The sequence below is a fragment of the Pteronotus mesoamericanus genome, unplaced genomic scaffold, assembly GCF_021234165.1.
Source record: "Pteronotus mesoamericanus isolate MK-2021 breed Mesoamerican mustached bat unplaced genomic scaffold, CSHL_Meso_final contig_100, whole genome shotgun sequence".
Lineage (NCBI taxonomy): Eukaryota > Metazoa > Chordata > Mammalia > Chiroptera > Mormoopidae > Pteronotus > Pteronotus mesoamericanus.
In genome coordinates, this window is record NW_026554999.1 from 13,827,890 (window position 1) to 13,847,748 (window position 19,859).

General features: G+C 41.3%; 1 protein-coding gene and 1 non-coding gene across 2 annotated transcripts; one reads left to right on the plus strand and one right to left on the minus strand.

Moving 5' to 3' along the window:
- Positions 1–3,319: 3,319 nt before the first annotated feature.
- Positions 3,320–5,094, minus strand: RPS29 (ribosomal protein S29). The gene is made up of 3 exons (XM_054592638.1): positions 4,939–5,094; positions 4,605–4,704; positions 3,320–3,415 (listed from the first exon to the last, which is right to left on the minus strand). The coding sequence occupies exons 1-3, from the start codon at positions 4,998–5,000 to the stop codon at positions 3,407–3,409; spliced, it is 171 nt and encodes a 56-aa protein (XP_054448613.1). The 5' UTR covers positions 5,001–5,094; the 3' UTR covers positions 3,320–3,406.
- Positions 5,095–11,305: 6,211 nt separating this feature from the next.
- On the plus strand, positions 11,306–11,493 carry LOC129064288 (U2 spliceosomal RNA). Its single transcript, XR_008528434.1, has one exon. It is a non-coding gene; the product is annotated as a U2 spliceosomal RNA (small nuclear RNA).
- The last annotated feature ends 8,366 nt before the right edge of the window (positions 11,494–19,859 follow it).

Here is a 19,859-nt window from a genome sequence, read left to right on the forward strand (position 1 = left end):
TGCTGAATCCCACCTGTTTTTAGAGTAACCCAGGAACAATCCTCTTTTTCATGTATTTACTCCCTAGACTTTAGGACTTAGATCTCACCCAGTCACAGGAGGAGATCCCAATTCTAGATACTAACTCACACTGAAGACAAAGTTTTATTTCCAGTCCCAAGTTCCCACAGATTCCAGATGAATTTGTATTAAGGCCTAGCTGAGAGCTCCACAAAGATGTCTAATCAAGTACTGAACTTAGGAGTTTCAGCCAAGATGGAGGCATAGGTAGAAACTTTGCTTCCTTGCACAACTAAAAGGATAACCAATTTAAAAACAAAATCACCAGCCTAGCTGGTATGGCTCAGTGGATTGAGCGCCAGCCTCTAACCAAAGGATCACCAGTTTGGTTCCCAGTGTAGGGCACAAGGCTGGGGTTGCAGGCTGCGCCCCGGTGGGGGACGTGCAGGATGCAACCACACATTGGTGTTTCTCTCCTTCTCTCCCTCCTTTCCCTCCTCTAAAAATAAAAAAAAATCTTTTTAAAAAAATAAAAAATAAAAACAAAACCACCACCAGAACTGCCAGAAAATCCATCTTCATGGAAGACTGACAACCAAGGAGTTAAAAGAAAATATTCATGCAGACTGGTAGGAGGGGCGGAATGGGCAGATGGGGCAGGGAGGCTGCAGGACAAGGCAGTGGACCAAGCAGGTGAGGCAGGGGCTGGCAGACTGGGCGGTCCCTCATTTGCCCGCAGAGAAGCTGGAACAACTGGGGAGCAACACAGGCCTCAAAACCTCTGGCTATAAAAATCTGCAGGGGTTGTGGCAGCAGGACAAACTCCCAAGTCGCACAGAAGAGTCCGCGGGAGGGGCACACGGTGCCCTTGAACATACACAAACCCACCCACCTGCAAATCAGCACCTTGAAGGGCACAATGCACTTATGGGAAGTGACACAAAGTGGGGTGAGAGCTGAGCAAGCAGCATTGTCCCCTCCCTGACCCCTCCCCCACATTCAACACCCAACTCAGCCAAGTGGGTTGCCCTGCCCTGGTGAATATCTAAGGCTCCACCCTTACAACATAACAGATGTGTCAAGACAAAGAAATAATGGCCCAAATGAAATAGACCAAAACTCCAAAATAGGAACTAAGTGATGAGGAGACAGCCAACCAGTCTGATGCAGAGTTCAAAGCACTGATAATCAGGATGCTCACAGAATTGTTTGAGCTTGGTTGCAAAATGAAGAAATGAAGGTTATACAAAGTAGAATAAATGAAAATATACAAAGAACAAACAGTGAAGGGAAGGAAACCAAGACTCATATCAACAATTTGAAACAAAAGGAAGAAATAAACACCCAACAGGAACAGAATGAACAAGAATTCAAAAAAAATGAGGAGAGGATTAGGAACCTCTGGACAACTCTAAATGTTCCAACATCTAAATCATAGGGGTGCCAGAAGAGAAAGGGCAAGAAATTGAAAACATTTTTAAAAAAATGAAACAAAACATCCCTATTTTGGTGAAGGAAATAGACATACAAGTCCAGGAAGCATAAAAAGTCTCAAAGAAATTGGATCCAAGATGCATAATTAAATTATCCAAGATTAAAGATAAGGAGAGAATCTTAACAGCAGCAAGAGAAAAGGAGACAGTTACCTGCAAAGGAGTTCCCATAAGGCTATCAGCTGAATTCTCAAAGGAAACCTTACAGGCAAGAAGGGGCTGGAAAGCATTCAAAGTTATGAAAGGCAAGGACCTACATGCAAGATTACTCTATCCAGCAAAGCTATCATTTAGAATGGAGGGGCAGATAAAGTCCTTCCCAGATAAGGTCAAGTTAAAGGAGTTCATCATTTCCAAGGTCTTATTATATGGAATGTTACCGGGACTTATGTAAGAAAAAGATCAAAACTATGAACAGTAAAATGATGACAAACTCACAACTATGAACAACTGAACCTTAAAAAAAAAAAAAAAAAAAACTAGAAGAACAGAATCACAGAAATGGAGATCACATGGAGAGTTATCAGTGGGGAGAAGGGAGAGGAGAGGGGGAACATGGGAAAAGGTACAGGGAATAAAAAGCATAGTAAGTAGGCATAGGCACAAAATAGGGGGGCGGTGTTTAAGAATAGTGTAGGAAATAGAGAAGCCAAAGACCTTGTATGTACGACCTGTGGACATGAACTAAGAGGGGGGCGATACATGGGGCGGGGGGTGGGCAAGGTGGAGAGGGATAAAGGGGAGAAAAAAATTAAGACAACTGTAATAGCATAATCAATAGAATATACTTAAAAGTTTTGACTATGCCCCAGGCTGAACAATTACCAAATTTTCAGTTTTAGCTCAATAGCAATTCTAGCCTTTCATGTGCTCAGGCACCCAAACCCTTGGAGCCATCCTTTTTATCTCCCTTCATCCTTTTTATCCAATCCTTCAACAAACCCTGCCCACCTCCATCTTCCCAAGTCCGTCAGGACCACCTCAACCACTCCCTTTTATCCTAGTCCAAGATCACTTGCCTAGGCTATTCCAGTAGCTGTTTCCCTACTTGCACCCTTATCCCACTAAAATCCATTTTGCCCACAAGATCTAGTAAACCTTTCCTAAAAGGTTTATAGCACCCTAATCTGTTCTCCAAATGGAAGCTTACCTCCAATTACCTAACCATGAAGCTCAACCAGTTAACTTTCAGCTTCTCCGTTTCTGCCACAACTCTGATGTTCCTAGAAGGCTCCATGAATTCTCCCCGACAGGACACACTTACCTCTGCTTAATAAATTCCTAACCTACATACAGGCATGGCTTCTCAGCAAATGGTTTTCTAGATTGTAATTTAATTTTATACAACCTCTACCCTCAGCCCTCCAAATGCTAAGTTAAAGCTTTTCTCAGCAATTATAGATGACACATCTGTATAATTATTCACTGCTCCCTTCTGCATACAAGTATTTGAGAAATGTATAAGCTTTCTTGTGTGAATTATCCCAAAAGCCCAGACTGCCTCCTCTGAGCAAATGCCCAGAGCAGATTTTAGTGATAGCCTGTTTCTCAAAATCATTTTTCAAGTTTTACTGTCACTGCCACAACCCATGAGACAGTTTGTCTTAGGTTATATGTTGGATGTTCCTATATATAGCAGGCATTTTACACAGGAAATATGTTTTTAAGCATAAAAATAAAACTGGCATTTACCTGAATGAACCACAAATACTTTATATAACTGGAAAAAAATAAGCCACAATTTTTAAAGATGAATCCACAGAGAATAACTCTTAAATAGTAGAGTTCTATTATGTTACTATTCCACTCACACTGAAACATTCATAATTGAATCTTTAAATTTTATTTTATGTACAAAGAGCTAGCCATTCTGCAATAAGGTAGGTGTCTTGAATGATCCATTCATAGTTCATTTAGTCCAACTGGAAAAAAAGAAAAAGGAAATGAATTAATTCAAATGTTTGGAATATCCATTTAGAAAATATATCCATTTTACTCACAAAAACTGGCTATGAGAATGACCTTTAAATTGGAAATGTAACCTGCCCAAAGTAGCTATGAAGATCTAAGTAGTTTAAAATATTTACTGAATGTCTACTACGAGCTGTTTCACAAACCTCAACAATTATTCTTTTGACTGACTTTTGACTGAATTTTAGTATTGGTATTCTTACTTCTTCCCTCAAAGAAATTTCCTTTTTACCAAAAGCTCAGGATGGTAATTATACAGCTAGTATTTTGGCATTCAGTGTGTGCCAAACACTATACTAAGAGCTGTTCATCTTAGCCTCTGAGAAACTGAATGGACCTGAGTTCATTACCTCATCTGTGATGTCCTACCTCCCACTGAAATATCTGAACTTCCACACTAATACCAAGTATATACTTGTTAAGTATTTGGTCAAGGATAAAAGCCTAAGCATAAGATACTCTGTCTCTGCCACAGAAATCTCACATTAACAATTTATATTTACTATTAATACATCAACACAAAGATATCTATTTTTAACAAGTAGGTTCTACTCAATATCCTAATCAAATTATGAATCAAGACAGTGACTGCATCTCGAAGAGCCAGTAAGAAATTAGTTTTCATATAAAAAAGTAACATCAACTCCTAGTAGCTATTAGGAATTAAGAAAGCTTTTCGTATACATTAACTATTTTTTTAAACACCCAATCGTTCATCTTTCACAGGTCGAAACTGAGCTGTAAGTGAATTGACCTCTGCCTGAATCTTCACAGGTCTATCGGGCCCCAAATCTCAAGCTCATTCCAGTATAAGACACTATCCAACACTTCAGGGTAGCGGTCAACACACACATATACTATGTCTAGGGACGATTAAAAGTATCTACAACTCAACTGTAATGGTTCTGAAAAGTTACTTTCCTCCTTCATAATACACGGCACCTTAAACTGGCAAGGCTGGGTAAAAAGGGGTTGGGGCCGTCACCCTCCCTTTTCTAGTAACCCGACTGCCAAAACTCTCAAGTGTCACCCGCTACTTGCTAACTAAAAAAGGAAAACGGTGCTAGTTGGCTGCTCAGGAGCGACCCGCACTTCTGCCGCCCACAGAAACAGCAGAGTGCAACGTCTGCAAACGCATACCTTAATGAAGCCTATATCCTTCGCGTACTGACGGAAACACTGGCGGCACATATTAAGGCCGTACTTCCGGATCAGGCCGTGCCGGTTTGAGCAGACGCGGCTACAAGAAAACAGATGGCATTATGACAAATCACAGAAATGAAAGGATTCCGTACTCGGGGAGCCACTATCGGCCCCGCCGGCCTTCACCGACCCATCAGAGGCCTGTAATGGCGGCAGTCCCAGCTCCGAGTCGATCTACCCCCACGCGCCGCCTGCAATTTCCTCTACATTAGATTTCAAGCAACGTCCCGTCCCAGAGAAACTCTTCCTAAAACCACATTCTGTCTCTCACCAAGAACGAGAACCTTGGCCGAATTTCCTCGGATGGCTCCAGTAGAGCTGCTGGTGACCCATCTTGCTCCCGCTGTTGCAACGAGGAAAAAGGAAAGAGCGAGCGCACGCATGCGTTCTTGAAATTTTGGGGACAGCCTACCCAGAATGCAGTTCCTGACAGACGACGCGTGCGCGATATGGCTACGTGTTTCAATGCTGTGAATAAAGCTCTTGGGAAACGTTCTAGGTCCGCATAGCTGGTGACGTCAGTAGAGCTCAGCCTCTAATACAGTCTCGCGTCGCTGCCTACCGCCGGGCGTGGTGGCGCGCGCCTGTAGTCCCAGCTACTCGGGAGGCTGAGGCAGGAGGATCGCTTGAGCCCAGGAGTTCTGGGCTGTAGTGCGCTATGCCGATCGGGTGTCCGCACTAAGTTCGGCATCAATATGGTGACCTCCCGGGAGCGGGGGGCCACCAGGTTGCCTAAGGAGGGGTGAACCGGCCCAGGTCGGAAACGGAGCAGGTCAAAACTCCCGTGCTGATCAGTAGTGGGATCGCGCCTGTGAATAGCCACTGCACTCCAGCCTGGGCAACATAGCGAGACCCCGTCTCTTTTGAATCCTTGAACAAATCAATCTTTAATCTTCAAAAAAAAACAAATAATGTGATGCGTCCTTCTTTTTTGTCCCCTGATCCTTTAATATGTTTTAATTAAAATTTTACATTTGCAAAAAGGAGGACCTTGCGTTAACTCAGCACTGACACCTACTGGGACAAATTTACAAAATAACAAAATCAACTGTAATGAGTAGGACTCAACGGTAGGAGTTTCTATTTTGTTAGAGTGTGTTTTCAAACTTTTTTTTAACTAATTGATGCACTCCTAGAAATACACCTACACTATGTCAGAAAAATGATGCGAGACCTAGCATGTTTGATATTTAAATAGAGTGGGTTGAGTTTACACTGAGAAACAAGTTAACATGCAACATATGTGACTTTGACCAGGTGATTTGGTGACAGAACAACTAGTGAAAACCAAATACTATCGGATAATCTGCTAAAAAATGCCAATATCCAAATGATCATTTATAATGACTCTAGATAAACAAAGTTGTATATGGCTCTGAAGTCAAAGCTTTAACTAGATTTATAAAATGTACTACATTGTGTAATAATCCAAGAAACTTTTACACATGAACTCATATTAGAGCTGAAATACAACATTTAAAGGTAGTATTTCTTTAGGATTTTGGTAGGATACCCTTCCCAATCATTAAATTAGGCACTTTATTACACAATAAAGAAAGAGGCAAATTAGAGATTTAAAAAACAGATATAACTTGATACGACTTGATGCCTGCCCTTAAAGCTTGCAAATGTGATGGAAACAGGAGTGTCTCAAAGTCCTTCCATCCATTTCCAACTTTGTGACTCAATGACATATATACAGCTAAGTAAACAGATTATTATTCTGTATTCACTAATGGATGTGCTCATGGAGCAAAAAAGAGAAATTAACTCTAGCTTGGTACTTTCAATGGGCCCCTGAGGTAAACCTTGAAGAGTGGGACTTCCACAAGCAGCAGTTGATGAAGGAAATGCCTACTGAGATGAAGTGGGAGACAAAGAATGGAATTGGAAAATGAGGCAGGATAGTAAGAAGCTAGGGAAATTCCTTGACAAGTTGAATAAAGGAAATTGAGACAGAATAATTAAACAAGGTCAAACAATTTCAGCAATTTGCAACCAGCTAATGAATCACAAGGTTTTATCCTCCCTAACCAAGGACACTTAGAAGCAAATGGTTTACACATTCCAAATTGTCCTGGGGCAGACTGGCCTCAATTCCAGTTCCTCTTCAATAATGTTCTTTAAAAATAAAACTAATCAGAAAAATAACCCTCTAACCCAAAATGTGTAATCCCTCTAAACACACATTTTGATGAATCAACATATTGAAGGTCACACTTGAAAAGCTAATGAGTGTTTTGTTAAGACCCTCCCCTGATACCTCCCTTAGGATTCCATCTGCCAAAGAAAGATAAAAAGCCTCAAGACAAAGGATTCACAGTGTCCTCTCACTAGAGCACGCCCTCACCTTGTATCTCTTTCTCCTAAATTCTAAGGGACCCCCATGAGACTTGGAACCAGGGGAGCAGTGCAAAGAAGAAGCTCATCTAGTGTTTACTCCCTGAACCTGACTCTGAGGCCCCATTTTTTGCTGACTTGCTCTCTCCTGTTGCTTCTTCTACCTTAAGCTCTTTTTTTGTTTCACTGTCCCCAGCTTTAATAAACATCCTCTCAAAATCACTTATACTTGTATTGTGATGTCTTTCCTACACAAAGTCAAGAACTCACACATTACCAGTGGACCCAGGGCAAGCTAGCTCCAGGCCCAGACTCATCCAATAACAGGAAAGACTTGGGGAAAGTGAACAATTTTGTGCAACTAGAGTGGAGGATAAACCAAAAAACAAACAAACAAACAAACAAACAAACCCTAGTAATAGATAAGATTGAAAAGGTGTTTTATTTTAAAGCCTGACTTCAGAGGGTCCAGTATCAAGCTCCTAGAGTTTTCCTGGAATTTATCAATCATTGACATATAGTTAACAAAATCAATGTGTCTCTCAAAAGCTAGCCTAACATTGCCCACCTATATACCCTTCTCAGGCCTTACCTAGTTGGCCTCATATCAAAAATTACAATGGTTCTGAGATCAATTCCATAAATACTTTCAGCACTCATACATAATCATTTTCCCCATAGATGTGAACTCATTTAAAAGAAAAAAGAATAAGGATGAACAAGAAGCAATTAGTTACGATTGAACAATCTGTTCACCTATCTTAATATGCAAGTAGTTTTTAATGTTTTTTCTGGTCTTGAAAGTTGTTCTGCAAAATAACTCCCATTTTCATGCTCAGATTCTTTTCATAGTCATTTTGGATTGTATATGCAAAATTTCATAGTTTAAAGGCCTGCATCTTTCTTGAATTAGGTTCAATTTCAGAACCTCTAGGAATAGAATCATAATTTTTTCTAAACTTTTAAAAATCTATTTTCAGGCTTCCAGTCAAGATGGAGGAGTAGATAAACATGTTCACCTCATTACACACTACAGAAAAGATTATCATTAGACCACAAAAAATATCACCAAGTGCCATCAGAAAATTGAGCTGTATAGAAGTCTGACAACCAAGAATTTAAAGAAGCCACACTCATCCAGATGAGTAGGAGGAGCAGAGACGTGGATATGGGCAGAGAGGTGCAGAGAGGTGGTGTGGCAAGGAGAGGTGGCAAAATGGGCAATCCCACACTCATGTGTGCTGGAAAAAAATCAGGAGGGATAATTCAGGAGCGAGGGATCCCAGCACCAGACTGTCACACTGCACGGTAGCTAGACAGGGTGCGCTGCTGCGGGCGGAGCACCACAGAGAGCACGGCATTCACTGAACCTGAGAGAAACATGCTGGTGCCAGCTGAGATGGGAGCAGGGCTCTAAATCCCGCAGAGCCCGTCCTAGGGTTGTCACGGATGAGGGGGATAAATACAAAAAGTTGCAAACACTTTTCTGTTTTCTGGGAGAGCAGACGGGGGCACTTCCCTCTTACTGGGAAAGGCTGAGGCACGTCCCTCTAGTGGGGAAGGCCCCATCGCCCTTTGTTCCAAGGCTTTTATTGAAAATCTTATCAGTGAGGCTAGGTAACAGGAATGCATACGTAATCTCATTACATTAGTATGTTAAGTTTCACAGAGAATAGATGCTTTTAAGAAAACAAGTGACAGGAATTCACTAATTTACATGGGTCCAAGAGGAGACCAGCACAAACCAAAGAGAATGAAGATAATGGCAAGCACTTTAATGATAAAAGGTAAGGGGTGCAAATAATGTGAAGGTTCTTCGCAGGATGAGCTGGCCAGAGATCCAAGGAAAGAACAAAGCACACCTTAAAGAAATTACTTTTAGGCATGATTTCCCTGGCAACCGCCAGACCTGATTTAGAGCTGACTCCTGCACTGTTTCAAGCCTGAGCCAGGTGTGGGGAGGGAACCACCAAGAGATAAGGAGACTGCTTCTCAGCTGCAATGAGGACTCTGGCCTTGTTCAAGCCAAGCTGAGAGGTGTGGGGGCTTCTTTGCCCATTCTCCATGTTGCCCAATTTCTTGTCTGCTGCCTAAATCCGTAGATGCCTGGCTTAGGTTGCCCCTCCCCCGAGGGGTCTTACCCATCATTGGCAGGGACCATCACAAGGCAAAGCAAAGAGGCAGGAGCTACGCCCCTGCCAGGGGACAGGCCAAGTCTCCTCAGGAGCCTGTTTCTCTAAGGCCTTCTGATTATTTACAGCCTTGGGGCCCTCCAGCCTTTTGGCAGGATTACAGCTCCTGAAACCAGGCAGGGTGTTTCCTAACACCAGACCACACAGCCCAGGGTTCCAGCACCAGGAAGATAAATCTCCATAACTTCTGGCTGTGAAAACCAGTGAGGGTTGGGGTGGCAAAAGAAATTGCCAGATTCTCATAGCAGGATGGCCACCAGTGGCATACGGGGAGAAAGTGAGGTGACTGGCAACAGCGTGAGTGCCGGGAGACAGCTTCCTCCTGGGCAAACATCCAGAAGTCAGGCAGAGGCATTGTTCCCTCTCCAAGCCCTCCCTCCATGCAGAACCACAAAGTGGCGAAACATCTTGGCCCACCTTGGCAATCGCCTAAGGCTCTGCTGCACGTAATTTATGGGTGCCTTTTTTACAGTAGGCTTTGCTACTAAGACAGGGAGCCAAAGCAGATCTACCTAACACAGAAACAAATGCAGGGAGGCTGCAAAATTGAGGAGACAACAAAATATGGCCCAAATGAAAGAACAGAACAAAACTCCAGAAGAAGAACTAAACAAAACAGAGATAACCAACCTATCAGGTGCAGAGTTCAAAACACTAGTTATCAGGATGCTCAAAGAACTCACTGAGTACTACAACAGCATAAAAAAGACCCAGGCAAAAATGAGGGTTACATTAAGTGAAATAAAGAAAAATCTATAGGGGACCAACAGTGAGGAGGATGAACTCAAGATTCAAATCAACAATTTGGAACATAAGGAAGAAAATGGCATTCAATCAGAACAGCAAGAAGAAAAAAGAATTCAAAAAAACAAAGACAGACTAAGAAGCCTCTGGGACATACCCAAATGTACCAACATCCAAGTCATACAGGTGCCAGGAGGAGAAGAGAAAGGGCAAGAAATTGAAAACTTATTTGAAAAATAATAAAATAAAACTTCCCTAATTTTGAAGGAAATTGACATAACAAGTCCAGGAAGCACAGAGAGTCCCAAACAAGTTGGATCAAAGAAGAAACACACCAAGACACATCATAATTAAGTTGCCCAATATTAAAGCTAAGCAGAGAATCTTAAAAGCAGCAAGAAAAAAGCAGAGAGTTACCTACAAAGGAGTTCCCATAAGACTGTCAGCTGATTTCTCAAAGAAACTTTGCAGGCTAGAACGGACTGGCAAGAAGTATTCAAATGATGAAAAGCAAGGACCTACAACCTGGATTACTCTATCCAGCAAAGCTATCATTTAGAATGGAAGGGCAGACAAAGTGCTTCCCCGACAAGGAAAAGCTAAAGGAGTTCATCATCGCCAAGCCATTATTACATGAAATGTTAAAGGGACTTATTGAAGGAAAAGAAGAACAAAACTATGAACATTAAAATGGCAACAAATTCACAGCTATCAACAACTGAATCTAAAAAAACAAAGCAAAGAACCAGAACAGGAGCAGAATCATAGATATGGAGAACACTTGGAGGGTTATAAGCTGGGAGAGGGGAGGGGGTGAATGGGGAGAAAGGTGCAGGGACTAAGAAGCATAAATTGGCATGTACAAAATAGACAGAGGGGTGTGGAGAACAATACAGGAAATGGAGAAATCAAAGAACTTATATGCATGACCCATGGACATGAACTAAGGGGAAGGGTTTCCTGGAGGGAATATGGGTACTGGGCAGAGGGGGACAAAGGAGGATGAATTGGGACAACTCTAATGGCATAATCAATAAAATATATTTTTAAAACTGTATTTTGCCATAAGCAAGATCTAAGATATATATTTCACGTCTAACTATTACACTAATATGAACACTTCAGCTTCATCAGTCAGTTTTCTCAGCTGGTCAGAATTAATGATTTAATCAAACATTTTTTTAAAGTCCAATGTTTAATACTCTGTATATCTATACATTTCAGCAAATATTGATATTTTACTTATCTATATGCTCTCAAGTAAAACATACATACATACATACAAAAATATATTTTGCACGTACTCTTAGCCAAAAGACTGAGAAGGGATTCACAAAAATATATTTATAAAAGTAAGTCTCCACCACTTCTGGCTTTTTGGCTAAGATTAAGTGTAGTATCTGTTCTTATCAGCTTAATATCTGATACATTCCTCTATCTGAAGACAATATATTAAATGGATTTTTGGAGCAGGGAGATGGAATAGAAGCTTGCTCCATCCACTGTGCATATTGATCTGGTATTGTACTTCTGGGAATGGTGCACCAAAAAAAGAAAGAAAAGAAAGAAAGAAAGAAAGAAAGAAAGAAAGAAAGAAAGAAAGAAAGAAAGAAAGAAAGAAAGAAAGAAAGAAAGGAAGGAAGGAAGGAAGGAAGGAAGGAAGGAAGGAAGGAAGGAAGGAAAGAAAGAAAGAAAGAAAGAAAGAAAGAAAGAAAGAAAGAAAGAAAGAAAGAAAGAAAGAAAGAAAGAAAAGGAAGGAAGGAAGGAAGGAAGGAAGGAAGGAAGGAAGGAAGGAAGAAAGAAAGAAAGAAAGGAAGAAAGAAAAGAAAAAAGAGTAAGTCTCCACACCAGACTGCTATTTTCTTCAGTCTTCTTGTCCAGAATAACATGTTAATTTTCATGTGGGATGGCTTGAAAAATATCTATCTTTCTTTATACACTTACACACATATATGTACATATGTGGATATATATGTATGAATGTGTCCATATACATATGCTTGTATTTATTATTATATATTTTTACATCTATATTGATTTACATAAACAGGTTCATATCATATTCAATGTTTTCAAAAATATATAGATCATAAAGCATCTTAGAAGAGTATAAAAACTATGGAGAAATATATAGCAAAATCAGAGAATAAAGATGAATTGAAACATCCTTGGGTGAACTTTTTGTCTGCATACTTACATTATATCTATATTTATATTTATATGTATATCAATATAATAAAGTATGTCTATAAAAATTCTGGAAATGCGACTGCTAGGTCCAGAATATGAGTTTTTAAATTTTTTAGATATTACCAGTTTGCCCTCTACAGAAATTGTAACAATTCAACTTCATGCCAGTAGAAAGCGTGTTTTCCTACGATCCCTCAACAGTGTAAATCAGCAAACTTTTTTACATTTTCCTTCTGATAGTCTAAAAATAGTATCTGTTGTTTTAGTTTGAATTTTGATGAGGAAGATCATGTTTTCCCATTTTCAATGTTAGAAATGTCCAAACCTGTAGAGAATTTTTATGAGTTTATTTGAGCCAAACTCATACATTGATGAGAAGCAAACTCTCCATGGATTGAGAAAACACTTCAGAGTATGGCAGTTTTGCAGCAAATATTATACACTGGAATAGAAGGAGAAGATGTATGAGGGTTGCATGAAATCCACTGGTGATAGATTAACGGGGCAGGAAGGAAAAAAGGGGAAATGTGTGGGATTAGATAAAAAGTAAAACAAAAAGACACATACTTCTTTTACATTGATGGGTACAGGACTGTTAACAATTAACACAACACATAGAGATGGTATTTGGGCAACAACATAACAATGAGAGTTCTGTGGTCACTTAAAGGTAAAGGTTGACCTTTGTCAAGTAAGCTACTGGCCTAGGACATGACAACCCACCATGACCCACTTTACTCAGGAATGTTTATGTTCAGACCATCCTATGCAGTTACTTTCAGTTGCTGAGTTTGTAGGGCCTGCCATGCTGGTTTCCTCTGAGCTTGTCAAATTTAATTATGTCTACCCTTTTTGGTCTACACTATGTTTATAATCCAGCCATGTATCTTTATCTGTGAATTTCTCCTTTAAGTCTTCAGCGTACGTTCTAAATGTGTTGCTGGTCTTTAGTTTACATATTTATAAATGCTTACATGAAAAAAAAATGAGCCCTTTGACCTTCACATCGGTTACACAGTTATTTTATTTACCATGTTAGATAGGACAAGGGTCTCAAGGGTCATTCTTATTAAATGCTATTCTCGCTATATGTTATAATGCAGCGCAGGATTTTGCACTCAGCTGTAAGGAGGATGAGCTTGACAGGAACTCAACCTGGTAAGTGTAGCCAACTGCAAAGGAGTCAATGTGTAATTAACTAAATAGTATATATAAGCAATGGCTAAGCTTCCCTTCCAGGAGACAGAGCTTTAGATGTGAATCCCTCATCTCCTTTACTTGCTACAAGTAAATAAAACTCCCTAATGACAACCATATCTCGTTCTCGAATACAACACTCCAAGTGGTGAACCTCTTGAGTTGAGTAACAAACAGAATCCCAGAATCTTACTTCTTTTTTTTTTTTTTTAAATAAAGGACACTACTGGCACAATCGCTTCTCATATGTGCCTTGACTGGAGATTGAACCCACAACCTTGGTGTATCAGGATGATGCTCTAACCAACTGACCTACCCAGCCAGGGCAGATTCTTATTTCTTTGTTACTGGTATATTCTTCCATGTAAAACATTTTAATTTTATATATGAAAATGTATCAATTTGTTCTGCCTTTTAGGTCTATGTCAAAATTCTTTAAAATTTCTGTTTCTTATAGTATTTACATTTCCTTGTTTTAAATCTTGAATCCATCTCAAATTTATTTCACTGTCCACAGGAGTAGGGAAGAAATCAAGCTTCTCTCCCTTCCAAGTGCCTAGCTACTTACTCCAACACAAGCAATATTAAGTGAATGCGTACTAGTCTGTAAGTTTGCTCTATTCTAGCACATAGCAGCCTCTCACAAATATTTGTTAAATAAATAAATGAATAGCATATATTCATTTTGCTCACTCTTTCTACAAATATCTATTGAGTACCTACCAAGTGTGAATACTACACTAGGCCTTGAATATAACAGTAGTGACACAAAACCTGTCCCCAGGAAGCTTCAGTGTAGAGGTGAAGACAGGCATTAAATAAGTTATCATAGAGCAGTATTTTGGATAATGTAAGATTCTTCTTGCCATGAACACCCAAAAGTGCTAGAAGAAATATTATATGTTTTAAAATACAGAGTTGAGCTCTAGGGAATCCTAAGGAGTAGGTGATAAGCAGGAACTGAAAACCACAAAGACTGCCCTGGGGAGATTTGTCCAAACTACATAATAGGACCTGGATTCCAAAGGAATAAGAGCAAATCTTTGGGCATCTGCATTTAATTAAATTGCAAAGAGTGGAAATCCATGAAAGTTTTTAGGAAGGATTAAGTACAGCATATGAGAAGTGACTGCTAGCACTATTTTTTTCTAACACTATCTATGAGATTATGGGCCTATCCTTTTACTCTTTTCAGCCTCTATTCCCCTTGTGTAAATTGAGAGAATTGAATTAGAATATCTGTAAACTATCTTTCAGCTCCAAAAGTTTAGGGCTCTATAACAGCAGACATCTTTAAAAATTTATTTTGGGAGCAGTGTAGATGGTGGATTATTGCACTAGCTACCTAGTAACTGCCTCTGGGCTTCTTCCCCCTCCAAAGTAATCTCTTTACTGACCATAGTAACCTTCCCTAAACAGGTCTGAATTTTATCCCCTGCTTGAAAATTTTGCTCTCAATGATTTTCAAAGGCCTAGGTTTAGCAAACAAATTATTTTAATCATCTGGCTACTTTACACTACTCTAATGTCCCCGTCTAACATTTATCCATTTACGTATAATTGTTGGTTTATTTGTCTCTCCTAAACACTATCAACTCATATTTGCCATCTAAACATCTAGCATAGGTGCTGTCACATAGTAAAAACACCATAAATACTGAATGAATAAATGCATTGAAGTAAGACCTGGTAAGTTGAGAAATAGTTCTGAAGGTAAGTAATACAACTCTGAACTGATATAGGAGCATTAAGAATGGAAAGGTGGGTGTTAATTAGGAAATTGTCACAGGGAGCGCCACACAGGGCACTCCTGTACCTGAGGGTTACTGTCCGGAGCCAGCTCAGGAAAGAGCAGGGCTCTGAATCCTGCAGAGTCCATCGTGGGGTTGTCACAGATGTGGGGGGAACAAACACGAGTCGTCGCAAACACTTCTCTCTTTGCCAGGAGAGGGGACAGGGCTCTTCCCTGTAGTGGGGAAGGTCCCGAAACCCCCATGTCCACAGGCTCTTATTGAGAACCGTATGCACAGGGGTATGGATGCAAAGCTCATCAATCAATGGTCAAAAGGGTATGTTTACAGAAAACAGACAGAGATCATAGATAACAATTGGAGGAACACAAGAGATCTGCCTCAGGTCAGGGTCCGTGAATAATGTAAATGTCCTTCCCAGTATGAGCTGGTTATCATGGCTTTTGAGGGAAGAACAAAGCATGCTTGGAGGAACTTACTTTTAGGCCTGATTGTCCCAGGAACTACCCAATCCAGGTTAAGGCTGTACCTGCCTTTAGTATTGTTTCAAGCCTGAGCCAGGCGGGAGGGGCAGAGCCACCAAGAGATAAGGAGACTTCTTTCAGAGAGAATAAGGACTCTGGCTATGTCCAAGCCAAGCCGAGCTGAGGGGTGCGGGCCTTTTTGCCTTTTCTCTGTCCCCCACATCCTTGTCTGCTGCCCATACCGGCCGTGTCTGGCTTAGGTTGTCCCTCCTCATGAGGAATCTTACCTGTCTTTGACTAACCAACCATCACAGGACTAAGCAGGGTGATGTGAGGGAGGCAGACGCTGCGCCCTTGCCATGGGGAACAGGTTTTGTTTCCTCAGTGGCCTGTTTTCCCAAGGCCTCCTTGATTAGCTCCAGCTTTGGGGCTCTCTTGCCTGTTGACAAAGGTACAGTCCCTGAAACCAGACAGACGGTTCCCAACAGGAAATCATAGCGAAAATGTAACGGGCCATAGCCAGGGCCTCCCCCAACCCCACCAAAGCATATTTTGTAACGGAGTCCAGATATTGGGGTGTCCAAGAAAAATATATTTTCCCCACCCCAAGGCGGGCCGCCATGGGGAATGGGAGCCTTGAGCAGGGCCATTGAGGAGTCAGTCTGTATGTCAATAACAGGATAGTTTCATTCCTCATTTGCAAAGAGAATTATTTTGCATATCACCAAAGCTAATCAGGAAGGTTTAAAAGACTTAATACAGAATGTAACTGAGAGAGAAAGAGGAGAGACAGGGGCCTGCAGGAGAGAGAAAGGGATACAGACTCTGGGGAACAGTGTGAAGACCACACGGGAAGAAAGAGGGGAGAAAAGGACTCTTGCTAGTGCACCATGAGAAGGTGCCACATGGTTATGGATTAAGAGCTGGAGATCGCGGCGATGCAGTGGATGGTGCTGAGACCCGCAAGAGGCCTGCCTAGCCGAGCCCCGGACTTCTGTTCTTTTTCTTCTGAAGGACGGTACCCCTGACTGGCCTGACTGGCTTAACTGGGCAAAGGGGGGAAGGCAGGACAGTGTGTGTGCTGGTGGTTGTTTTGAAGGGATTTTGAGGTTTAAGGGTGACATTTAGCCATTAATCAAACCTGTATAACTTTTGAATAAATAGTTCCTTTTCCTTCTCACCAAACTCTGCCATTCAGAGCCATAATTCCAAGGGCGGCGGGCAAAGGACCCACAACCGAGGGGTCCCGGGGAAGGAGGGTGTCGTTGTTTCAGCAATAGCATCTGGGCACCCTCCCCCCAGCCCCGGGTCTTTTGTTCAGTAACAAAAACATAATGTATAAAACATAATCAGAGTGTCAACAGGCTCAATTCAGCACTATAGAAATTGAATGCTTAGACACATATTTGTTAACTATTTTAGCTTTATTTTAGATCAAGTTTACCATTAAAAAAAACCAACTCCAAAATCTAGTCCTAATGTGGTAAGGCAGATTAATTGACCATACAATGTGTCCATAGATCGTGACCTTGCTTTTTAAGAATATGATGTGACTATGATTTTACTAGCTTAAACCCAAATGAGCCACAAGTCTGAGTAAAGTTTCTTACGGGCATGGACGAAGGGACAAATCAGTCAATTAATTATCTGTTGAATGCCTAGTATGCACCATAAACCTAAAGAAATAAAAGTAACGAAAGGTAATTTTAAGTGCAATTGTATTTCCCCACTCCAGAAAAGAAAATCAAGATGTTAAAGAAAGCTTAGTAGAACTGAGTTTTGAAAGATTAATAGAAATAATTAGTATGAACAAAACAGAAAAAAAGGAATGAAAGTAGTATGTAGGCCAGGAGGAACAGGAACTGATTTGACGTAAGGAAAACAAATTTAGATGTTCTTTGGTTCCTTTGGTCAAACCTGTAGCCCAATTGAATATTCTTTGTTTATTTCCACATCCAGTTGGTCCACAATGCCAACTAACATCAAGAGATGATCCTTTGGCTTCACCGCCATCAAGAATCCCCAATTTGAGGTGTAGTGAATAAGGCTTATTTAGTGCGAACAGCTCAATTGTGATATAGCTTGAGTGTGAAACAGCATAGCTATTAGAAATCCGTAGGGTGAGGCAGCCCTGGGGCCAGGTCCCTCTCAGGATAGACAGCTCTGTTCTCTGCTTTGCTCTGGTGAGACATCTTGGGTGTTTCAGCTCCAGCAGGGGCAATGCAGTCTTCAGTGGAAAAGGGAAAGTGCGTGCTCCCTCAGCCATACGGGAGCTGGTTTATATAGACTGAAGTCCCCATCCCTGGTCCTTGATTAGTCCATCCTTATATAAAATGAGGACTCCAAATCCTCATAGCTTCATTGGTCCAAAAGGCAATCTGTCCTGATTGGTCAAAGAGAGCCACTCTGATAGTTTGATGATGCTACTGATGGGGATTTAGTAGCTCTGATTGGACAGGGTAAGCCTCAGTCCTTTTGGTTGAAATAGGGTTCCAGTAATTCCTTTATCAGTGCTGGCTAGGATGGCAGAAACGCAGTGCAGGCAGGAAGTTACGTGTAGGAGGCAGGCAGCTTAGTGCAGGCCTCTCCCTGAAGTGGGGTTTGTGAGAGAGGCCCCTGTGCAGAAATGGCTGCTAGACTGTTTTTAAATTTGAGTCCTTCTTAGTAGGTATTATCTTTTTCAGGGGCCACAGGATAAATTGTCATAGTTTAATTGAAAATCAGCATTTCTGGACATCACATTTGTAAAAACACAGCTCAGATTGTGTTTTAAAATGTAATACTTAATACAAGGCCATGACCAGAGTGAGGGGAGGGAGGCACCTAGGACACATATTTAAGGAGTAAAGACTATGACCCTGAGAGTAAGTGCCTCTTTAACATGTGCGTCCCAGGGGCCTCACTTGCAACACCTAGGTAGGGCCTTGGCCCTTCTTTAATAAATAGAATTGACACAGGTTAGTAAGAAGCTAGAAAAATTCCCTGGCAAGTGGAATGAGGGAAATGGAGACAAAATAGTTACAGGAATAGCTGAGCAATTAACAGCCAGCTACCACAAGACCCTATCCTCCCTAATCAGAGACACTTAAGAGCAGATTGTTTGCATCTCTTCCTTCCAACCAGTGAGTGAGTAGCCTAAATCACCCTAGTCAAGGAGATAGACAACAGAGACCCAGTTAGTGCCATTAGTGCCTGCCAAACCTAAAGCTGGATAAAGTCAGGGGAGTAAACAACAATCACAACAAAACAAGTAGAGCCAGACAAATCCAAGATAGAGATGAAGCTGACCAGAAAATGATCCCAAACCCGATTACACGCTCATTTTGATGCATCATATTGAAAACACACCTGGAAAAGCTGATGAATATTCTGATTGAGAGCTACCCAAAATTCCCTACCTACAGAAAACAGATAAAAACTCTCAAGGCAAAGGACCCAGCACATGCTCTCCCTTGAGCATGTTCACTCCTCCATTTCCTCAGGCATCTAATTTTACTTTCTCACAAACTCTGAGGGCTTTTCTGTTGCCTAACTTTTCAGTGGGCCAAAAGAAGCCACATCTTGGCTCACTACTGTCACTGTGACTTTTACTTCTCAGTGAAACTAGGCAGCCCAGCCTAGGCTCACTTCTGTTATTGTGACTTCCTTTCCTGAGACCAGGTAGCCCAGTCTAAGCTAATTTCTTCTCCTTCCTTTTTTTGAAAATTGATTTTAGAGAGGGAAGAAACGGGGGGTGGGGGGAGAGTCAGAGAGAGAGACATGGACTTATTGATGCATTGACTTATTGATTCTTGTATATGCCCTGACCAGGGATGGAACCCACAACCTTGGCATATGGGGATAAAGCTCTAAACAACTGAGCTATCCCCCACTCCCTGCCAGGGTAGCTCATTTATGTTACTGTGATCTTGCGTCTTCTATGCTAAACCCTTCCTTTGTTAAGCTGTCCCAAACTTAATAAACACACTCTCAAAATCACCTGGACTCCTGTCTTGACTTCATTCCTGCAGGAAGTCAAGAGCGCACACATCCCAGACCTTGCTGGGGCAGACCTGCCTCCACTAGGTCCCTTTCCGGGGACAAAATAAGGATTCCGACGAGCATTTGGAGTGGTGGACTGTCAGTCTTGCCAAGTTTCACACATATTTAAGCCAGTCGATCCATCCAAACCCCTCACATTAGCAAAGTGGGAATTTGTTCAACAGAAGTTGCAAAGTCAAGTACTTTCCCATATGACAGGCACTGCCTCCGGAGTGAGGAGAGCCACGAAAAACAAAATACCAGCCCAAAAAGGGTCAGGTAATGCAGCGCCCT